The following is a 22,246-nucleotide window of genomic DNA, read 5'->3' as shown; positions in this document are numbered from 1 at the left end:
GCAGAAGCAAACAGAAAACATGGCCAATCCGTTCCTAATGGACGATGACCTGGACGGTGGCGATGTGGCCGTGAATCCATTTCTAATGCAAGCCGAACCGGAGGCGGGTGAAGCGGAGAATCCATTTGGCGAGACGGCCTCGAATCCGTTTGCCTTCGGTGGCGATGAGCTGGAAACGGAGGCAGAGCCAGTTGCGGATATTGATGCAGCCATGAGCTTCTTTGGCACCACCATTGAGGCCGAGGACGATGCGCTCAGTCTGAAGTCTGCCGCCGAGGAGGATGATGAGGGCAAGAAGGCTGCTGCGCCCCCGCCACGCCCACAGCCGCCACAGAGCACGCAGGAGCTAATACACACCGTGTCCAGTCAGTTGGATGAGACCAGTTCGGAGCTATTGGGCCGTATACCGGCCACCCGCTCGCCTAGTCCCGTGTCCATGCGTGACCTACACTCGCCCAGCCCAACGCCCGACTCGGGGCTGGCCGATCTGCTCGATGTGGATGTGTCGGACAGTGGCTCGAGTGCCCATAACCAAGCCATTGAGGTAGACCTCATGGGCGGCAGCAACGGTGCAGTGCCGGCAGTTCCATCGCCGCTCGACAATCCCTTCGGCGTGCCAACGGCGGTGCCCAGCCTGCAGGGCATGGCACCCATGCCCTCGCCGGCCAAGCAACAGCCACCGCGCCCGCCACCACCTCGTCCGGTGCCACCACGGCCAACGCCGCCAGCCCACATGCAGGGCCATGGTCAGCAGCAGCCTGTGCCGCCGCCGCCGCAGCGTCCGCCGCCACCAGCGGCGCAACCAGCTGCCGATGCAGACGATCTGCTGGACATGTTTGGCAGCACCAGCAGCAAGCCGGCCAAGCCACCGCCACCCAAGACCAAGGAGGATATACTCAGTCTGTTCGAGCAGCCAGCGGCAGCGCCAGCGCCAGCCCCCAAACCGGATTTGCTCAATGACGATCTGCCGGACACGCAGTCGCGTGATGAGCCCATATTCAGCTCGATGCTGATTCGACCGGATGACAGTACCCATGACATTACCTCACAGCCGCAGTCGGCCGTCGTGGCGCACATAGCGGCTCCGCAGGAAACACCGCAAAGGCAGCGAGCACCCACGCCAGATATTGAGATTACCACAGTGGAGGACTTGCCACGATCGGACGACGAAGACGAGCCGGAACCAACGCCAGTTGAACAGCAACAGCCAACTCCACAGGAAGAAACCGAGCACGAGCCGGCACCAGAGCAGCCATCGGAGCCAGCGCAGCCGCAGATCGAGCCGGAACCGGAGATCGAGCAGCCAGTTGCTGTTGACTCGGATCACAGTCCACACACGGAGTCGCCGGCCACAAACCAGGCCGTGCCAGAGGCTATCATGGAGCTGGGCAACGATGAGCCCGAGCAAATGGACACCGGCCTGGACTTTCCTGGCCTGACCAGTGGCCAATTGTCTGCCAATCCATTTGCCAGCCCTGAGGAGGAGGACGATTCAAGTTTTCAGCCGCCGGCCATTGTCAGCAATATCTTTGCCGTGGACGAGCCCGAAGTGGAGATGCCGCCAGAGGTGCAGCCACGTGCCATGCCACCAGTTCCGCCTCCAGTTGCCAGCTATGTGAGCAACATCTTTGCAGCCGAACCGGATGAGTTCGATGCGTTCTCGGCCAAATTTGATTCCGTAAAGAAGGACAACATCAGCATACTCGATGGCTTTGGTGGTGGAGGTGGATCCGGAGCCATAACACCTACGGGCGGAGATGGTAAGTAAATAACACGCTAGACACGAAGGCTCTGATGCATTTTTCCCCGTTTGCAGCTTGGGGCGATAGCGCCTTTGGCTCGGCCACGACAACGGCGAATGCATTCGGCGAGGTTAACTCCACGGACGACGGTTTCGGCAATGAGGATGATGATTTCTATGCTATGCAAGCGCCGGCGCGTGCCGATTCAGTGGAGTCTGTGGACAAGGAGTTCAGCGTGGTCATCAGACCCAAGGCGGAAAGTTCATCTGGTGTGGCACCGCAGCTGGCGCCACCACCGCCTCCCACGCGCACAGCGGTGCAGTCAGCTACATCGCCGCCAGCGGTTAATCCCTTCGAGGACGTTAGCGGCTTTCCGGCACCACCAGCTACAGATAGCAGCATAAAGCGCACAGACTCGCAGGACACGCCACAGACGCCTCTGTATGACGAGGACGTGTCACAGCCGCTGGAAGAGTTCCCGCGCCTGAATTACGTCGGTCCCGGCTGGGAGATGCAGCTGCGTCAGCCCAACAAGAAGAAAATTACGGGCCAACGTTTCTGGAAGAAGATCTTCGTGCGGATTGTGGTGCAGAATGATGTGCCGGTGGTGCAGCTGCTCAACCAGGCTGGCGACAAGCAGCCGTTCCAGGAGCTGCCTCTGCAGCCCTCCTATTCGGTCTCGGAGATTGGCGCCCAGCAATATGATCAGTTTGGCAAAATCTTTACCATGAAGCTACAGTATATATTCTATAAGGAGCGCCCTGGCGTGCGACCCGGCCAAGTGACCAAAGCGGAGCGCATCACCAACAAGCTGACCAAGTTCGCACAATACGCCATCGCTGGCGACTACGAGGGCGTCAAGGAGTTTGGCAGCGATCTCAAGAAACTCGGCCTGCCCGTCGAGCATGCACCCCAATCATCGCAGCTCTTCAAGATCGGCACCATGAACTACGAGGACATGAAACAGTTCTCTGTGTGCATTGAAGAAGCGCTCTTCAAGCTGCCGGCGCTGCGTGAACGCGCGCTCACCTACAAAATGGAGGAGGTCCAGGTGACTGCCGTGGACGAGATAACCGTCGAGCAGGACTACGAGGGCAAAATACTGAAGCAAATCGCACGCGTGCGCCTATTCTTTCTGGCTTTCCTGACGGGCATGCCCACCATTGAGCTGGGCGTCAACGACATGTGGCGTCAGGGCAAAGAGGTGGTTGGACGGCACGACATCATACCCGTGGCCACCGAGGAGTGGATACGCCTGGAAGCTGTTGAGTTCCATAGCGTTGTCAATCAGCAGGAATACGAACGCACACGCACTATCAAGTATGTGTGCTGCATCAGGAGATAATTTGGTTAGCTAACTATTCTGAATCTGCAGATTTCAGCCGCCAGATGCCAACTACATTGAACTGCTGCGCTTCCGTGTGCGTCCGCCGAAGAATCGTGAACTTCCTTTGCAGCTGAAGGCCACCTGGTGTGTTACCGGCAACAAGGTAGAGCTGCGCGCTGACATCCTCGTCCCAGGTTTCACCTCGCGCAAGTTGGGCCAGATTCCATGCGAGGATGTCTCAGTGCGTTTCCCCATACCCGAGTGCTGGATTTATTTGTTCCGCGTGGAGAAACACTTCCGGTACGTCTCCTGTGAGGGTCGCAGTCGGTTTTAGCTGCTAACTGAGTTTCCTTTTCACAGCTACGGCTCGGTGAAGTCCGCTCATCGACGCACAGGCAAGATCAAGGGCATTGAGCGCATATTGGGCGCCGTGGACACGCTGCAGGAGTCACTTATCGAAGTAACCTCTGGCCAGGCCAAGTATGAGCATCATCATCGTGCCATTGTCTGGCGCTGTCCGCGTCTACCCAAGGAGGGTCAGGGTAAGTTGACATTCAGCCACTTGTGCTCGCTCCATGCTCAGTCGCTCTCTTTGGCAGGCGCATATACTACGCATCAGCTGGTCTGTCGCATGGCGCTCACATCGTACGATCAAATACCCAGCGAGTTGGCGCCATACGCATTCGTGGAATTCACAATGCCCGCCACGCAGGTCTCGCATACCACCGTGCGCTCAGTGAGCGTGCAGGACTCCGACGCTGACGAGCCGCCCGAGAAGTACGTCCGCTATCTGGCACGGCACGAGTACAAGTAAGTAGAAGTGAAACCAGATCTCAGCTAGAAAATGTCTTCATATTGCGGATCTCTCTGCGTTTCAGAGTTGGCATCGAGACCACGCACGGCGAGTCCACGAATGCGTATCTGGCGGCAACGCGACCCATCCGGGAGGAGCCCGCCGCCGTCGCCGCTAAGCCGGCTGCCTCCCCGGTGCCACCGAGCGACTCAGACTCGGACTCCAACTAAGCAATCGCTGAATACCCATTAAGCTACAGCGTAGTTCGGTTGCCAGTGAGATAATCTGCAGATGTTTTACGCCACAGCACTCCAGCCTCAACATCCGGTATTTGGTTATCTTTCGTGTTCTCATCGTATGATAATTTAATTTGATCTGCTCCCAGTGAACCCGATTGAATCAATCGAGTGCACTGCGATCAGTTCGAATATATGTAATAATGATTAGTTGACAATAAATACAGGAAAAGCAACACATGATCAACGCGTGCTGAACAGCCAAGGAAATATCAAGAATTTGTAGATGGATGATCTATGGAAGGATCTATGGCACTGAGCTACAGCTGGCTGTGTTCGAGTCCTGTTGAGTCTTCGGTTCTCTAGCCACAAGCCCACACGCCCGCAAAACCCTTACTAACCATTATGCTTACCTATATATGTAATATGCATCTCAAATAATGAATTATGTTAACCTATCGACCAAACGAGCGAGGCGATGCCGGATCGTTTCGTGCGTAAAGTCAATCCATACATATGCATAGAAATAATGGTTAAACAAACATACAACTAAAACAAAAGACACACACATATATATACATATATATAACTATATTTATACATACATACATACATACATACATATATATAAACAGCAATGAACGTTCATAGTTATAACCTATACACAGATGTTACGTACGTAAATATATATATATATATATACTTTAAGCGCAAGTGACAAACATGAGAAATGAAAAGCAATTTCGCAAAACATCGTTCAACTATTATTTAAGATTACGTTGAAGATGTTCATCCAAAGCGGCACGCCAGCATCCCGTTCAGCGTCTACTGTCTAATACTAATCTAGTTATCCGTCAGGCCGATCGCAGCTGGAAAGGATATCAATATGGATCGCAAGTATCAAGGAGGCGACGGGCTAACGCACACACAACTATAGACACATCCACACACACCCACACCCACACACACATACCAGAGCTCTAATACACTGCAAAAAAAAGATACATATTTTAGAAACAGCTACGTTTAACTAGATATGTTACCGCCTAGAAGACCAGCTGAATTTACCGGATCATTTTGAATGCAGCAAGGAATCATGCTAGTGTTGGAAAACAGCTGCAGCAGCGCCAGCGCCAGCTTGCAACACTGGCGGATGGCAACTGAAGCTCGTCAAATTGAAAAAAAAAAAACAACTAACAACAAACTGCAACTGTAACTGTAAAACTATCCATAATATATTTAAAGATCAGAGCAAAAATAAACTAAGCTTTATGTAACAGATTCATTTACAATTTACGAATATATATATATATATATACATATATATGTATATATATCTATATATATATATATATATATATTTATATATTAATTCAATTCAAATTTAACTTCAAGCAAAACTGAAAATGCATATTCAAATGTTATTGTTGTGAATCAAACTAAATTATATATTCAAAAAATAGATAAATAACTAAAAAACCAAAAATATATAAATAAATAAAGAGAAAAAAAAAAACAAAATAACAAATTAACGAAGAAGAGCGTAAAGAAACATTAACTAAATGCATATAGTAAAGGCATCTTTGTTAAAGAACCCCAACATGAATACACGTATAAAAAGAAGGCATAATTAAATATATATATATACATGCATAGAAAGGATATATACATACATATGCATATTACAAATTAATTGAGTTTAATAGCTGAAATTGCAAAATAGATTTGTTAATTTAGTGTTTAACGAATATACATACTCGAACTTCAAGTGGTCCATCCTCAGTTCACTTCTCGAAGCCCATCTCCTGCCCCAGCCAGCACCGAAATCTAGTTTTTCCAGAACTAACTCACACATGCAAGCAAAACCCAGACACAGACACAAGAAATTTTCATTTCGAAACGACTCTCAATGGACATATTAAATCATGCAAATATACATACAAATATATATATATATATATATACAAATATATTATAATATTAATTAATGCCCCCTTATATGTATATTGTGAGTCCCTAGGAATTATGAGCTAAAAGAAATATCTCATTAATTGTATTGTATGTTACTTTATTTAAATACGTTTAAAATTATATATTCATTATACATATATATAAAATACACACATATATATATATATATAAATTCATATGTATATATATATATATATGCTGTATGTATACTGATATGTACCATAAAATGTGCAAGAAAAATGAACCCATTGATCGATGAGCGATCATCATACGAGTAGATACACCCGAGTCCCAAAACCCCAGAATATAACCTTACCCCTTGCCCTCTGAGAGACAAGTTTCACATGTTATATATTAAATATACATATACATAAATGGTATTATCTGATGAACTAAATACAATATAATGATTATTATGACAAGTACCGACGCGAAATGCCGTATGATGGAAAATTAACTAGTCAAATGAGAAAATAAATATTGAGAAACCTACAAAAATTTACTCCATAACTTTGTTTTCAATTTTAATGCAAGTCTGAGCCAAGTAAGTAAATATAATTTATATGGATTTTGCTTAGACGAAGCCTGTGCCGCAGCTTTAAGCCATTTATCATGTGGCTGGCCCTTAAGCCCGACAAAATCTAGCCACCGTCTGCGTCTAATGCAATCAGTGCACATGTGCACAGATTTACCACTCGAAATCCTTGCGAAATATATGATGCTCAACTTTGCTCCAAGCATCTGAGCGGCTGCTACTTGCCAAAAACTTCAAAGTTGGTCGTGAAGAGAGTTTGTGACGTGCCTTTGTGGACTGTTTGCGGACGTCTGTGTTGAATGCTAATCATGCTCAGTCTGTTTACTCGCTGCAAGCCAACGCAAACTTGCCAAATTATCTACAACAAATTTGTCAGTTGACCAACTGCTGAGTGACACGGCGTATGAGTAATATTCTGCTCGACCATTCAGCTTGGCCGGCTAACATTAAATGGGTCAGTCCTGTTATATAAGACGCAAAAGGAAATGGCTCCCTCTCGCTCTCCCCCCTCTCTTTCGCTCTCTCTCTCTCGGATTGATTTAAGTTTTCAATTTATATAGGAGCTCCACTTGAGTGCCTGCAGATCTAGTTGAACAGTTTGAGAAGATATGAAACTCGAAATAATCAAGTAATAAGTATATAATTTATCTGATTATTTGAGTTAACTTTAGTCGAGCTCTTCGATTCAATTATAAAGTGCTTAGCAATGCTTACAGATTTGATTATGGGAATATAACAATAATCCTTTAACTTAGGGCAGCTCTGGGCTTGGCTTCAACAAATTGTGGTAAACAAACGTCTTGAGGCCTGTCAAGTCGCACATTGGCAGCACGTGATGAAAGTCCTGCTGTCAAGATAGCTGACAGCTAGCTCGTGCCAGTTGAGTGTAGTGGGGCGGCAAATATTGGAATCTTATGAACTCGCCAGCGCCTGACATAACGAAGTTAGCCACTGGCCAAAGCCAGCGCCATTCATGCATATACCTCAGGCCCATATTGAATACGCATCACTTGGTTATTGCCGTCGTTCTTGATGGGCTCTCGGCTCAATTTTGGGCACTTCCATCTGTCTGCAAAAACGTGCCATGGGTTAGAGAGCTGACAAACAAACAAGTCACGATTGAATCAATAAATGACTTGAATAAGTGACACAAGCTGCCGCCAACAACCAAATGAAGATGTTTACAAATATGAGACTTTGACATCTGGCCACAGCCAACCAATCCACATTCCATATTCAATAACCATCAACCAGCGATTGACTGACATTTGTCAGAAGGCGCATTCAACACATGAATGAAGGCACAAAACTCAACTCGAACAGCGAACACCGAGGGCTGTTCGTCTATATATAGTATATTATTTCATTTGTTATATTCCATAATTATTGAATTTGTTGCTCAGTTTGGTTAGAGTCTTCGTTTCTGTTTTAGGCAGCTTTAAGTTTCGACGGCAGGAATTTGGTTTAGTTCTTTTTGTCGGCTCTTAGCATCCAGATGAAATTTACATTTTTATTGCCTTGAAACATTGCCAATTGCAGTTGTTTCTGGTAGCGGTAACGGATGTGCCTATCATAAACTGGCCGAAAACAACAAAGCCGAATTCCTGTTTCTCAGTTGGCAACTGACTAAAACTAATTACTGGCGCGCCACAGAAATAAATTCCATTGCGCATTAAATTCGAATCAATCATGCGGCTTCCTGTGCCCAGGACATTGTCAACATTTGCAAATCTGATGCGCGCCGGCAAGGTGCAAAAGGACCAAAGCGCTTTCGGCAACAAAGTCGTCCGACGGCTTTCCTCTGGGTATAGCAAAGTTTATGCGCAACAATGTGTGCAGCACTCATGATGCGATTTGCCGATTTTTACGGCCGCCATAACAACGCAAAGTGGTTCCGGGCACCTCACCGGTAATGCCTCGGTCCTTCTCTCTGCGCGCATTACCTGTCAGACCATAAAATCCATACGAGCCTGGGCTGAACGCATAAAGCGTCCAAATAGCCTAAGGAGCCTCAAACCGACTGCGATTTTGACCCCCTACGACTTGGCCAGATGCGCGCATAATTATGCAGTACCAAAGGACGACGCATTTTGCAAAATGGCTGTCCAACAACAGCAGCAGCAGCAGCAACAAGGCACCGATGCCCGGATGCCCGAATCTCCCGATGCCTCCATGCCCCTTGCCCGGCCCGATAAGGAAGGCTGCGTTTGACGCCTTCGAGGGTCAGGGCAAATGCAAATGGCGCGTGTTCCTGCACCATTTGCTTGTATCCTTTACAGTTGCTGTTCCTGCCAGCACATGTTCACACAGAGACACACACACACACACACACATGTGCAGGGCTGCATAATTTGTAGCATATTCTTTCGTGAACAGCTAAAAGGGTCTTCGTTGTCGTCTGAACAGCATCTTCTGTGCAATATCAAACGAATTAGCATAAAAAACTGCAAATTTGAATTATAGCCAGCAGTAACAGCTGTTCCAGCTGCCTCCAATCAACTGCTTGGCCTTCACCTCGCTTTAAATGCCATAAATCGGAGCCGGCTCGAGGTGTTGGTCAGTCAAAAAGTTGAGCCTGAACCTGAATACTAGAAACTCGCTAGGATTATAGAACAAATAGGACTATGTTAGAGTTCGCTTCTGATTTGATCTGTATTGCCTGAAAAGTGGAGATAGTGTTTCTATGTATTACAGAAAGGTGTCAGTTATACAGGCCAGCAGGAATAGGTTTTCCCGGACGGATTCTTCAACACATTTCGTTGGCTTGTGCTAATAGACAATGAGCACGAAGCTTGAGCCTCAAGCCAGCTTTAAGACATCGTAATGCTTTACACACATATATATAAATGTTATAAAGCCACTTCCAATAATGGGCCAACACCACATTAGTACAGCCGCCTGCACTCTGGGGCTCATCAAAATGAATTGTAAGCAAGGAAATATATCTATGGAAAGCGTCTGATTCGTTCGACCTACAGAAGGTAGCATCTAGGCAGCTAGCATCTGGTCAGTTCATTTTTGCAAATAGTCTGACCGTGTTATGCATACCCGAATAAAATATGATGGGTAAACAGGCTTTGCCAATTTGCATGTGCAAATGTAACTGCAAATGCGCATAGAAGCTCGTATACATATATTGAACTATGCCCAGTGGCGGCTAAGTAAGCATAACTTATGATATGTGGATGAAGCCTTGCAGACATCGGTGCAGGTGTGGGGGGGTGGGTAGGGTAGGTAGAGGAGGGTTAGTCTGGCCGTGCGCTTGATGCGCCTAATAGAGCTGTGTTTGCCTCAACTTTTGCCGGCGCACGGGATGCCTCCGCTTTGGCTGGGCCACTTGACAGGCGGGCACTTCACTCATTGGCCTCTCCCTTGCTCTCTCTCTCTCTCTTCAAATACGTAATCAGTGAAATTTTCATGCACATTTTTCTTTCGTTTTTCTGAGTAAACAAACTGAGCTTTGAGCTGACGCTCAACTTGAAATACGTTTCCCAATTTCCATAAACACGTGTGCAAATAACACGTGTGCTCCAGCTTCAGCATGAAGAGGAAGAAGAAGAAGGGGTGCCTCTATAGGGGCTGCTTGAGTGTGCCCTCAACATTAGCTAACTATTGCCGGCATTTGATTGAAGGCGTTCTACGTTGAGTCTACGGCATTCTTATTTGAGTTTCGCTGCGCTGTCAAATGCGCCTCAAATTGATTTTTATTTATATTTCAAAGGAAAACTTTTCTCCAGCTGTTCAGCTTTTGTTTTTGTTTCTTTGTCATTTGCTCTGCGTTTTCCGTTCGCCTTTCACTGTTTTTGCTTTGTTTTATTTCTTATTTCCCATGATGTGTGCAGCTGTGACAAACTTGGTCCACGCACCTTACACGCGACCCTCTTGCCCATGCTCCGCATATACATATGTAGCTCGCGCCCGGTACACGTAGTCCCTGTTTATGGAACTGCCATTAAGCTATTAAATACAAATCGACCTGCAAATCGACCATCTGCTTGGCCCCCAAAACAGCCGACAGGCTGTCGTGGCAGTTTCTGGATTTGCCTATTAAAGATATATGAGCTCCATTGGGGCTTGCATTGACTTTGCCCCAGCTCCCACTTCCACTTGTTTGCACGTACGAACTGCGTGAATCAATGAACTATTCATAAATACTAAATATTGAATTTGGGTTTCTATCTAACTAATCGTCGCATATAAAAATAAATAATGATACTTTCCCAAGTGTTAAATATTTGAGGGCTCAACTGCAACTGCCAATGATTGCGAGTCCAACCGACTTTCGGTTAGTGTTGTTCAACACTGAACATTACAAGAGAGCAGTGCTGGCTAAGACTGTGTTTTACTTTTACATTGAGTAAACTTAGGGCTAATTCAATAACACTTCTTGGGAGTTTCATGAATATTGGAAATCAGTGTTGGCTAACAGCAAAAAGCTGTGTTGGCTAACGGCAAGTTGTTTTTCTCTTTGACTCTTACTCTACTTCTCTTTCAGTCTTTAATTTTCTTTCTATTTCCTCACGTCTAACTTACTTTCTCTCCTTCTCTGCATCACTCTCAGTGTCATCATCTCTTTCTCTTTCCACGCCTCTCTCTTTATCTCCTTGTGTTTCTCTTTCTTCCTTTGCCGCTCTATCTTGCTTTCTCTCTATCTCACGCTTATCTCTCACACTCTTTCTCCCATCTTTTTCTCTCTCTCTCTCTTTCTCTGTCTCTCTGTTTATTTCTCTCCTTCTCTATCCCACTCTCAGCCTTGTCATCTATTTCTTTCTCTCTCTCTATCTGTTTCTTTCTCTCTCTCTTTATCTTCTTTCATCTCTCTTTTTTTCTTTCTCTTTCATTTTCTCTACCTCTTTCTCTTTGTGCCTCTTCTCTCTCTCTTCTGTGTCTCTCTTCTTTTGCCTCTCTATTTCTTTATATCGCTATCTCGCTCTTCTCTTTCGTCCTCTTACTCTCCCTCTTCTTCTATATCTCACTCTTTCTCCCGCTCTATCACTCTCTCGCTCTCTTATATTCTAAGACTTCATTCAGTTGATTTCACTAGCTGACGGCAGCAACTCGCATAGTCTGCGGTCTAGACTTCACGCTTGATCTGCTCGCAAAGCTGATTTCTTACGTAAATGTTACAGCTGCTGGTAATCCGAGAGCGCTACGAAATAGCACTTCGATGCATTTGTGGCAGGGGCGTCACAGTGGGGGACAGCTGTGCGTCGCGTGGGTGCAGGCGACGCCAGTGGCTGGCGGTGATCTGTGAATGCTGAGGTTTCGTTTGGATAAGCGAACAAGTGAAGCCACATTCAGATGACAGCCCTTGGCATGGAACGTTGGCAGAATCGTATAGCTGTGGTGACTGGTGCCAGCTCGGGCATTGGAGCTGTCCTTAGCAGGCAGCTAGTTGCTGCGGGCATCGTCGTGGTGGCACTGGCTCGGCGTCTGGAACGGCTGGAGCAGCTGCTCGAACAGCTGCCCGACGCTGAGCGCTCTCGGCTGCATATCCGGCAGTGCGACGTGACGAGCTTGGAGTCAGTTGAGGCCGCCTTCAATTGGATCGAGGCCGAGCTGGGCGGTGCGGACATCCTGGTCAATAACGCCGGCAAGCTAGCCGGTGGCCAGCTGGTGACCATGCCACTGGACACCGTTCAGCAGGTGCTGCAAACCAACGTCATGGGCGTCGTCTACTGCACGCAGCGCACATTTCAATCGCTGCGAAAACGCAAGGCGCCTGGCCATGTGGTGCTCATCAACAGCATTGTGGGGCACTATCTGTTCAATCCGCTGCCCGGCAGCCTGCAGGAGCTAAACATGTATCCGGCCACAAAGCACGCCCTGACCGCCATGACCGAGCTGTTCCGCCAGGAGTTTCGCGACCTCAAGACACACATAAAGGTCACGGTGAGTAGCAAGCGCTGTGACTTCTTAAAAGAACTTCTGGATTTTGCCTAAGTCTTCATCAAATCATAGAGCATTAGCCCAGGACTCGTGGATACGGATATGGTGCCACAGGCCTACAAGCGACTGCCCATGCTGCAGCCCGAGGATGTGGCCAATGCCATCATGTATGCCCTGGCCACGCCGCCACATGTCCAGGTGCACGAGCTGACCATCAAGCCAATGGGTGAACCGTTTTAATGCAATTGAAATTGCCAAATGAATAACATTTTTATGAGCTTATAAAATATATTTGAAGAATTACAACCTCAGCTCTGAAGAGTTCAATTTGTCAGCTATAAAGAGCCTTCCCCAGCTTTGTCAAGATGTTTTAGCTATAGATTTCATGGATCATGGAACATATAGCTTATGATATATGGAGCTGATAGAATTCAGTATTTGTGCTAGGCATACAGAAGTCAAAGCTTGAGGCACGTGCGCTGGCGCTGGCGCCCGGTCTCTGTGGAGGTTCTAATTTAAAAAAGTGTCACAAAATATTTATGAAGTGGTCAAAATGCGTAATTGTTGCGCTGAACAAGTGACAAACTGGCGAATTGAGCGACGGCCAGTTAATTATTCAGCTGCGAAAATGGGCGTGAGGCAGCAGCAACAACTATTTAAAATTCAATTGCGAACTTGGGCGGGGCGGCTGAGTGTGCGGTCGGCTTGGCAAGCCCAATATATAAAGGCTTCAAAGCGGACAAGACTCAGTTGCCAAATAGCTCCGTTCAACGGCGCACAAAGTAAGGAATTTGATATCAAAACCGATTCTCATTCAATCCGAGTGTGAAGCATGGAACGCTGGCAGAATCGTGTGGCTGTTGTGACTGGGGCCAGTTCGGGCATAGGAGCTGCTTTGGCCAAGGAGCTGGTGCGTGCCGGAGTCATTGTGGTTGGGTTGGCGCGTCGCGTTGAGCGCGTCGAGGCGCTCAAGGAGGAGCTGCCCGACGAACTGCAGTCGCATCTGCACGCGGTCAAGTGCGATGTGGGCGATGAGGCGTCCGTGGCGGAGGCCTTCGATTGGATCGAGGCCGAGCTGGGTGGCATCGATATACTGGTGAACAATGCTGGCATGCTCTACTCCGGGCAGCTGCTGACCATGCCGCTGGATCAGCTGCAGCATGTGCTGCAGGTGAATTTGATGGGCGTGGTCTACTGTACCCAGCGCGCCTTTCGCTCCATGCAGCAGCGCGATGTGGCCGGCCATGTGGTGCTCCTGAACAGCCTCACCGGCCATCATATAATCCATCCCCCCAGCGAGGCGCTGCAGACCCTCAACATGTATCCAGTGACGAAGCACGGCATCAGTGCCCTGCTGGAGATTATGCGCCAGGAAATGAGCGGCCTCAAGACGCAGATTAAAGTAACGGTGCGTATTCATTCATGTCTGCCAACTGGCCACTGTCCATTGCCATTTCAATTATGTATTTTGAGCTTGCAGAGCATCAGTCCGGGCGTAACACGCACGGAGATCTTGCCCGGCGACTACAATATTCTGCCCATGCTGCAGCCGGAGGACATTGCGGCTGGCATTATGTACGCCCTGGGCACGCCGCCCCATGTGCAGGTGCATCAGCTGACCATCAAGCCCATTGGTGAGCCCTTCTAAGCTTCAGCTGTTCAATAAAAGAATGCTCTACTGCAGCAGCGGTAGGCGGACAGGTGGCACAGCTGCCTTGTCTTCGAAAATTGTGCTCTTTATTTGAAAATAAGTTTGACTACAGCAAGAAGGCTCCAGTGCGATGGGTGTGGCACTTCCGGCATGCAGCTAGGTATGCCAAAATACGAAAATAAGTTAACATTAGCTTGACATGCCGACGCAGTTCCCCGCAGCCGGAACAGGTGACGTCCCCATCCGTTTCCCGTGTCCCGTGTTCCGTGTCCCGTGCTGCTGCCAGTGCTGCGGCGCCTGTCAATATTGAAAGCGTGCGCATTTGACATAAAATGTAATATAGTCACAGCCAACACACACACACACACACACACACACACACACACACACACACACACACACACACACACACACACACACACACACACACACACACACACACACACACACACACACACACACACACACACACACACACACACACACACACACACACACACACACACACACACACACACACACACACACACACACACACACACACACACACACACATACACACACAGCAAACACGCATTCAAGCAGCCAGACTGACAAAGATGCTGCAGCAGCAGCTACGTTCGTTTTATGCAAAACAGCCAGAGACTGAGATGCTACTGCTCTGCAGATGCCGTGAGTTCTCGAACTGGCAACTGCTGGAAATGCGCTCCAATCAGATGATATGTGATATCAAAGTCGCTCGTATTTATTTGTTTATTATAATTCAGTGGCTAAGTGAGCTGCTGGAAGCAGCATTACAGTCGACTCGAAATAGTTAGAATCCATCAGCATTCAATGCAGACGACTCAATTTTTCCAGTTCTCAGTTCGATTTCATAACTTCGGCAACTTTTCGAAGGCCAAGTTCTGTTCAATCTGCCGTTGTGAAGGTACAATAGATGGCTCATATAATGGCGTCTGCACAATTGCAGTATTTGCAGTGTATTGCAGCTTTTGCATTTCAGTTTAGAGTTTGAGCTTGGCTCACGTGGCTGCTCAAGTTAGCTGCATGCCAGACTTTCAAAATGCCGACGCTACAAGCCAGAAAACTTTTATGACTTGCCTAGGAGTAGGAGCAGCAGCAGCAGCAGCAGCAATATTGGTAATGGGAATGCTGATGGTAACGAGGAGCTGCTGTTGCTGCTGCTGCAGTTTGGCATCACTTGCGTCACGGCATGTTGTCAATGTTGCATATAAACACGGCGTTGTCAATGTTGCTGCTGCGCGTGTTCTGTATGGCTGCTCTCTCTGCCAGCAATGGCAATGGCAGCGGCAGCAGCAGCAGCAGCCGCTTTGCCAGCGCTGGTAACTCGTTTACTTGTCTGTTTCAGTGGCAGCTTTTTCAGTTGTCTGCTTGCTGCCTGCCCGCTGAAATAGCTAATAATGTCGCACATCCATTTCGTTGCCCAAGAGATACACACACACAGATACACGCTGAAGCTGGTGCCAGTTGCTGCCCGTTGACTGTTGCCTGACGAGTTTTGATTTTAGCTAGTTTCCTCTTTAACTGGTGTATTGGCGTCGGCTGCAGGCTTTTAAGCTAACAACAGTGGCACGCCCACTGCTGTTAGTTGGCCGACAAGTGGAGCGTTCATGCGGCAATCGTTTTGACCTTCAGCCGGCAGCGGTTAACGTTTCAATAAACACCTTTCGGCTTCAAGTGCAAGTCGAGCTGCTAGCAGCTCGGACAGCTGCTGCGCCTCTGGCCGGCGTTTCCGTTCATGTTCCATTTCCGTTTCCTCATCAGCACACTTCGGCGCATTCAACGTCGCGCTTGGGGGCTGCTGCTGTTGCTGTTGCTTTAGCTGCCCCTGTTGTTAAACTAGCGAAATTTATTTAGAGAGCTTAGTGAGCTTAAACTTTTTGCTTTTGTCTCAGGGCACAACATTTGCAGAATTCGCTCAAGCTTTGCATAAACTTTTCAGCTTATTTATTTGGAAATTTTATAATTTAAATTGAGTTAGATCAATACATAACTTAGCTTTTATATTTGTATATACTTTATAAAGAAGAGTAAGAACAGGAATGAGGAGGGGTAGAGAGGAAGGAGAGTAGGAGTTTCTCTCTCACTCTCACTCTCCTTGCCCTCTACCCCGCAAGCAAGAGTCAGATAGATATAGAGAAGAGGGAGCCAGAGATATAGGAAAAGGAGAGAGAGAGATAAACAGAAAGAGAGTCAGAGTAGGAGAGTCAGATAGAGATAGAGGAGAGGAAGCCAGAGATAGAGGAAAGGGAGAGAGAGATTCAGAGAAAGGGTGTCAGATAGAGATAGAGGAGAGGGAGACAGAGATAGAGGAGAGGGAGAGAGAGATTCAGAGAAAGGGTGTCAGATAGAGATAGAGGAGAGGGAGCCAGAGATAGAGGAAAGGGAGAGAGAGAGATAAACAGAAAGGGAGTCAGAGTAGGAGAGTCAGATAGAGATAGAGGAGAGGAAGCCAGAGATAGAGGAAAGGGAGAGAGAGATTCAGAGAAAGGGTGTCAGATAGAGATAGAGCAGAGGGAGCCAGAGATAGAGGAAAGGGAGAGAGAGAGATAAACAGAAAGGGAGTCAGAGTAGGAGAGTCAGATAGAGATAGAGGAGAGGGAGCCAGAGATAGACAGATATGGGAAGAGACGCGGAGAGAAAAAAAAGAGAGAGGTAAGAGAGTGAGAGAGAGAGATAAGATCAGAAGCTTTTCAATCATAGAGCTCCCATCAGTCCAATTAGACACGTGTTTAAGTTGACTAATTGCGCCATCTCCAGCTTGGCTTCAGGCGGATAGCAAAAGAAAGACGGACATTGCCGGATCACTGTGTGAAAGTTGATTGGCAGCTTCACTTGGTAGCAGTGCTTCCTGGGCCAGGATTAGGCTGAACTGATGCACATGTTGGCCTCTCTTGTGGCTCTATCTGAAGGCTGTAAGAGCAGCTTCATATCGCTGAAACAATATAGCTAATATTCTGTGGTAGCTCCGAGAGTAGAAGAAAGTTGTGTGGAGCGCTTTGTTGATAATTTCGTAAAGGTTTCTTGTGTTGCTGTTTATTGCGACAGCTGAAAAATTAGCATTGAAATTGGGGACTGAAATTGGGATTACGTTAATCAGCCTGTGCTGGCAGTCGGACTGGCAATTCGGGCCATGCTCCTACCATTTTATTGGCTTTTTTTTTGTTGTAGACCGTTGCAAAGCAGCGGAGCTGGTGGGGAGCGTGGGCTGATTGATTTGCGGCGACAATTTGTTGGTTGTGCGTCCTAATTAGCATAACGCCAACAGCTTTTAATAAGTCGCAGCAGCAGCCGCAGGAGTAGTGGCAACGACGGCAGCAGGTGCCACAAATGCGTGGGTGCATCTATTGGCCTGATGCGAGGCAGCGACTTGCGTAGTTGCTTTTAATTAAAACTCCAATTGGAGGCGTTGCTGCGAGTGTTGCGTGACTCGCTCGGCTGCGATTCAATGCTCAATCCTCAATCACGCGGCGCACATCTTCGCTGAAAATCTAATTAAATTGCCTCTAAGGAGCCGCATGCCACACAGCTCGAGGCAGCCATAGACTGCAAATACTCATCATCTATGGCTGTGCTCCGTCGCTTCGTTTATTCGTATATTCCATTCTATATAGTTGCGAAATCTGTTCCATAGTAATTCTCCTCGGATTGGCATACATCAAGTCTGCTGAGCATTAGAAACTAATAGAGATTGCAGTTTTGTGGCGCTGTCATATTAGTCACGTCTGGTCGTATCCTATCCATGCACTTATCAGAAAGCTGGAGCTGCAGATGGACTGGGCGATGGAGCTGGCGATGCAGTTGGCAGTGGAGCTGCTAGCTGGAATCTGGCCATGGAGCTGGAAATGCATTGTGCTTGTAATCAGAGCGGGCAGGCCAACTGGCATGATGCTGCTACATTGCGATGGCATTTGCTGCGTGCTGTGGACCCCACGACAGTGCGGACTGTGTGGCAGCCGCTTAACTTACATAATTTCCGCAGTGCTTTTTCTCGTTTTTCCGCTTCCTGCGGAGCTGCAATGCGTCGCATCGCGTTGCGTCGCGTGATGCGACGCTGCGTTTTCTTTAGCGCCGCCCTCATGCCAACTAATTATAAAGTTGGGAGCGGAAACATTTACAAAACATTTAGCGAAAAATGCACATTTACGAAAAACGTGTGCGGACTCTGTAATAGGCATGGCAGGGCATGTGAGCGGCTGGAGGAGAGAGGGTCGTCGGGCTTCGCCTAACGAAATCAAAGCGCTACGACCACGCCTCTACACCTCCGACTGCACGACACAGACACGGACACGGACAAGGACACGGACACGTTAAATGGCCAGCCGGGCATGCAAATGCCGTTGCCGTTGCCGTTGCCGTCGACGTCGACCACAAACGAGCAGCGACGGGATGTCAGATCCCCTACTTGGCTGCTCTCATTCTAGTTGCCTCACGGCCCGTATGTATGTATGTTTTTGTGTGTGTGTGTGTGTGTGTGCGTATGTGGCAACGTTTGGAAGACGAGAGCGGCCACAACTTCATTTTGGGCCAAACCGGCAGATAATAAATGTCAAGCCTGGAGAGACGTGGCCATTGTGGCTTATGCGCTTGAAACTTTTTAAACTTCATGCATTGCTGAATACATAATCTCCGCATATGCTCCATCTCACTTGCGCCTTTACGCCCCTGCCCTCGCTCGCTCTCTCGCACTTCTAGTGTCTCATGTCTCACTGGCCAAGCACGTACGTAGGTGCAGGAAATGCGGCATTTTGTTGAATTGAGCGGAAAAGTGCGGCTCTCCACTTAACGCCGTCCCGGAGCATGAACACAAGATCGAGCTCACTTTGTCAACGATTCCCACAAAGCCATCTCCAGCTCATCTATGCCTGACTCACAGAGCGATGCGTATTGCAATACACTTGAAGGCTGTTTGGTAAGTAACGAAGTTGGCTTTGGTATCACTGCCAGCGTTTGGTCCAAGTGCCAACTGCAAGAGAACAAATCAACAAAACAACAACAATTTGCAGCTTGTGAATGGAGTATTTTTGGTGAGTCTTGGGCTGCTTCAATTGTCTTCTCTTCGTCAGACTTGCAGGATGGAGAATATCAGTTCAATCAAGAACTGCTGCAGAAAACTTAGTGGAACTGAAGACTCCTTTTAGTGGAGCTGTGGCCAATACAACTTAAATAAATAATTTTAAATTTTTAGGGGTTGACAATGGCACGTTAGAATCTAATTCAAAGCTGGCTTATTAAGTCCAGTTCAGTGCCGCAGTCGCTGCTCTCTAAAAATTATAAAATAAATGCTGTGAAGCGCAAGCGCAGGCTACGCATTGGCGTCTAGAAGAAACAGTGTGTCAAGTCGAGTCCTTTCTTGCATAAGGCATACACAGCATGTTTAATAAATAATAACGTCAAATATTGAACGTTGATAACATTAGACAGAACTCAGCTTTAAATACCTTTTTAATAATAGTATGTTCTGTGCTTGTGTCGTAAAAATGTCATGAAACAAAGACCAAAATTTTCAATGCTAAAACTCACAAAACCAAAAAGATTCCTGAATTCTTAATGAAAAAACAGATTTCTTTCATCGACCAAGCTCCTTATTCTCCTGATTTATCACCATGCGACTAGTTTCTGTTCCCTTAACTGAAAGCTGCCAGCGTTTTAGGCTGATATTCGAGCCATTCAAGCAGCCTTGACACTGGTGTTAAGGAACATTCCTTTAGCTGACATGAAGAAGTCAATGCATAAATTAGTTCAACGTTCTAAAGCTTGTATTGAACTTAGAGGAGACTATTTCGAGCATAGGGTACGTGTTTCCTTATCTTGAAAGTCCTCTTATTATTAATACATTTACTTTATTCGAAAACTCAGTCTCTTGCCGCCTATCCGACGCTAACCATGCTCGTTCTTTAATGGCAAGTGGCTTGATGGCATGGCCAAAGCTCGTCAGCTTTGATAAATGTGATTCGGAAAGGACTTTGCTGAAATCATATTCGATTGCATTTTCAATTGTAATAACGCACACAGAAATTAAATGAAAATGTTCGATCTCTGTGTATTCACGATTTGTCAATCGATTTTAATAATATTCTAACTTGGCTCCATAATTTCGTATCGCTTGGTTGACCAGACGCAGCTGGCTGGCAGCACTAGACTCGGCGACAAAGCGCATTCGTGCATTGGCGCTCAACCGAATATCTCCGCTGCCTAATGAAGCTCTATGAAATTAAAACAGCTTCATTCACGCACACGCAAGGAGAAGCTGTGTCCAGAATTGAAATCCATATCATTACGAAATATCCCGCAAGTGTGTGAGGGATAGACAAAGACGGAGAGCGAGATGGAGATAGTTCAGTGTGGGGCTAGAACAAAACTCAAATTACTCAACAATTGATATGCTTATTGAATGCACAACACAACACAACAGAACAGTAGCAGCAGCAGCAGCAGCAGCAGCAGCAACAATTGTAGCACAAATTATTACCACAACAGGCAGTGAAGCAATGCTTACAATATGGCCATATTATGGTAACCAGGCAGCATTATAGCATCCTATAAATCTGGCAGGTAACGCAGTACAAAATCGATAGCAAAAGAGATTATTCGCATTATAATGAACCAGTCTGGCGCACTGGCCATTTTGGTAAAAGCTTTTCGTTGGCCGAGAAACGTATAGCAAACATCCGGAGCATTCATATGCCATCTGCCTGCATCGGCATTGGCATCGGCATCGGCAAATAGCATTTGGATTTTCGTTCAATAACTTCGACTTAACCGAACTGGCCTAGCACTAAGCACTCAGCACACAAATAAACATTTGCGTGCAACGGCTGATTGGCAATAACATAGCGCGAATCACACAGCACAAAGCAATGCGATCAATGCGACTTCCACTCACATTCCAAACAGTTCTGTAAATTGGGTTATTCATTGTCTCAGTGGTCGAGTCGTGATCATAGATGAGCCAGAAATTGCAGCTATAGATGGAGGTAGAGAGAAATCGATATCATGCAGCTGTTTATCGTAGTTGACAGTTATCGATCACTCGCTATCTCCAACTGTAGCTGCATATGTTCTGTAATTTCACTGGGCTTTTTTGAACAAACAAAGATTAAGCTCAACTAACTCAGGAATCTGATTAATTCATTTGACCAGTTCTGAGCTGAGTCCACTCAGCGTATGAAGTTAGTTAAGATGATGAAAGATTTATTCAGAAATATCTGAAGCTGCTCCATTTGCATTGGCTCGCATCAAGAGGCCAATGCAGGGACCTTGGTTCGAATTGCTTTGTTTTCTGGTGCAGCCCTGGTTTCTGCTCACTTTCGTCTGCCACATGAATGACCCCTAAATTGTATGGCTTGTACCCACTTTATTTGCACGCCTTTGTACATCTGTCGATATCTATTCAATTGAGCCGCAGCGAACCGCATCTAACTGTATCGCAGCGATGACAGCTCGCAGCAAGAGAGAGAGAGAGAGAGAGAGAGGGAGAGACAGAGCTCCCAATGGACAAGTCGAAGTTGGAACATGTTATGCAATAAATACTCCAGTTTTATAATAATCAAATGACAGTTGTTGGCGACCATTCCCCAACTCAAATGGAACGGAAAGAGCCAACAACCTCCAGTGCTTAGCTATGCGATGTGCTGTTATGGGTATAGCTGGCAAATGGTACATTGATGGTAAATGCTCGATGCTCAGTGGTCGATGGTCTGTTGACTGCTCCCGTCAGTTCCCTCAGTTCCGCCAGTCCCGCCAGTGGCTGTTCTGCTGGCGACATCAAAGGCGAGACCATCGCACTGAGAGACTAATAAAAATGGCAACGAAATTATGCAATTAGTGGCGTAATATGAAGCACTTTACGGGCATTGTGGGCGCTCTCGTTAATAACAGTTGTGTCCGCTGTTGTTGTTCTTGTTCTTGTTGGCTGGCGTTTTGGCTGTGGTTGCACAATATACTTCAATGGCTAACGCAAAAGTTGTTTGCAACCATGACGCGAGTCGCCATGGACAAACAGCGTCATGAGCATGGGACCGAACAATGAAGTCAATGGACAACGGAATCGTCGTTCTACGTTAGCGATATTCTTGTGG

The 22,246-nt window shown here is 47.1% G+C and overlaps 3 protein-coding genes across 3 annotated transcripts; all 3 read left to right on the top strand.

The window, feature by feature from the left end:
* The first annotated feature begins 6 nt into the window (after nucleotides 1-6).
* On the top strand, nucleotides 7-4,674 carry LOC111598398 (protein stoned-B). Its single transcript, XM_023313619.2, has 6 exons — nucleotides 7-1,760; nucleotides 1,817-3,062; nucleotides 3,118-3,369; nucleotides 3,430-3,611; nucleotides 3,669-3,879; nucleotides 3,948-4,674. The coding sequence occupies exons 1-6, from the start codon at nucleotides 20-22 to the stop codon at nucleotides 4,090-4,092; spliced, it is 3,777 nt and encodes a 1,258-aa protein (XP_023169387.2). The 5' UTR covers nucleotides 7-19; the 3' UTR covers nucleotides 4,093-4,674.
* Nucleotides 4,675-11,913: 7,239 nt separating this feature from the next.
* Nucleotides 11,914-12,795, top strand: LOC111598450 (farnesol dehydrogenase). The gene is made up of 2 exons (XM_023313707.2): nucleotides 11,914-12,496; nucleotides 12,566-12,795. Exons 1-2 carry the CDS (start codon nucleotides 11,921-11,923, stop codon nucleotides 12,731-12,733), a joined length of 744 nt encoding a protein of 247 aa, XP_023169475.2. The 5' UTR covers nucleotides 11,914-11,920; the 3' UTR covers nucleotides 12,734-12,795.
* A 465-nt stretch (nucleotides 12,796-13,260) lies between these two features.
* Nucleotides 13,261-14,141, top strand: LOC111598445 (farnesol dehydrogenase). Its single transcript, XM_023313687.2, has 2 exons — nucleotides 13,261-13,901; nucleotides 13,974-14,141. The coding sequence occupies exons 1-2, from the start codon at nucleotides 13,326-13,328 to the stop codon at nucleotides 14,139-14,141; spliced, it is 744 nt and encodes a 247-aa protein (XP_023169455.1). The 5' UTR covers nucleotides 13,261-13,325.
* Nucleotides 14,142-22,246: the final 8,105 nt, after the last annotated feature.

Source organism: Drosophila hydei, unplaced genomic scaffold, assembly GCF_003285905.1.
Source record: "Drosophila hydei strain 15085-1641.00,03,60 unplaced genomic scaffold, DhydRS2 tig00000211-arrow-pilon, whole genome shotgun sequence".
NCBI classification, from domain to species: domain Eukaryota; kingdom Metazoa; phylum Arthropoda; class Insecta; order Diptera; family Drosophilidae; genus Drosophila; species Drosophila hydei.
The sequence above is the reverse complement of the archived record's forward strand: the minus strand, read 5'-3'. Positions and strand labels throughout refer to the sequence as shown.

What these genes read in the sequence shown, in the direction of transcription:
- LOC111598445 (XM_023313687.2), top strand. Translation starts at nt 13,326, where the DNA reads ATGGAACGCTGGCAGAATCGTGTGGCTGTTGTGACTGGGGCCAGTTCG. An exon ending in AGACGCAGATTAAAGTAACG is followed by an intron (nt 13,902 to 13,973) that starts GTGCGTATTCAT and finishes TTGAGCTTGCAG; the next exon opens with AGCATCAGTCCGGGCGTAAC.
- LOC111598398 (XM_023313619.2), top strand. Translation starts at nt 20, where the DNA reads ATGGCCAATCCGTTCCTAATGGACGATGACCTGGACGGTGGCGATGTG. An exon ending in CGCGTGGAGAAACACTTCCG is followed by an intron (nt 3,370 to 3,429) that starts GTACGTCTCCTG and finishes TCCTTTTCACAG; the next exon opens with CTACGGCTCGGTGAAGTCCG. An exon ending in CTGGCACGGCACGAGTACAA is followed by an intron (nt 3,880 to 3,947) that starts GTAAGTAGAAGT and finishes TCTGCGTTTCAG; the next exon opens with AGTTGGCATCGAGACCACGC.
- LOC111598450 (XM_023313707.2), top strand. Translation starts at nt 11,921, where the DNA reads ATGGAACGTTGGCAGAATCGTATAGCTGTGGTGACTGGTGCCAGCTCG. An exon ending in AGACACACATAAAGGTCACG is followed by an intron (nt 12,497 to 12,565) that starts GTGAGTAGCAAG and finishes ATCAAATCATAG; the next exon opens with AGCATTAGCCCAGGACTCGT.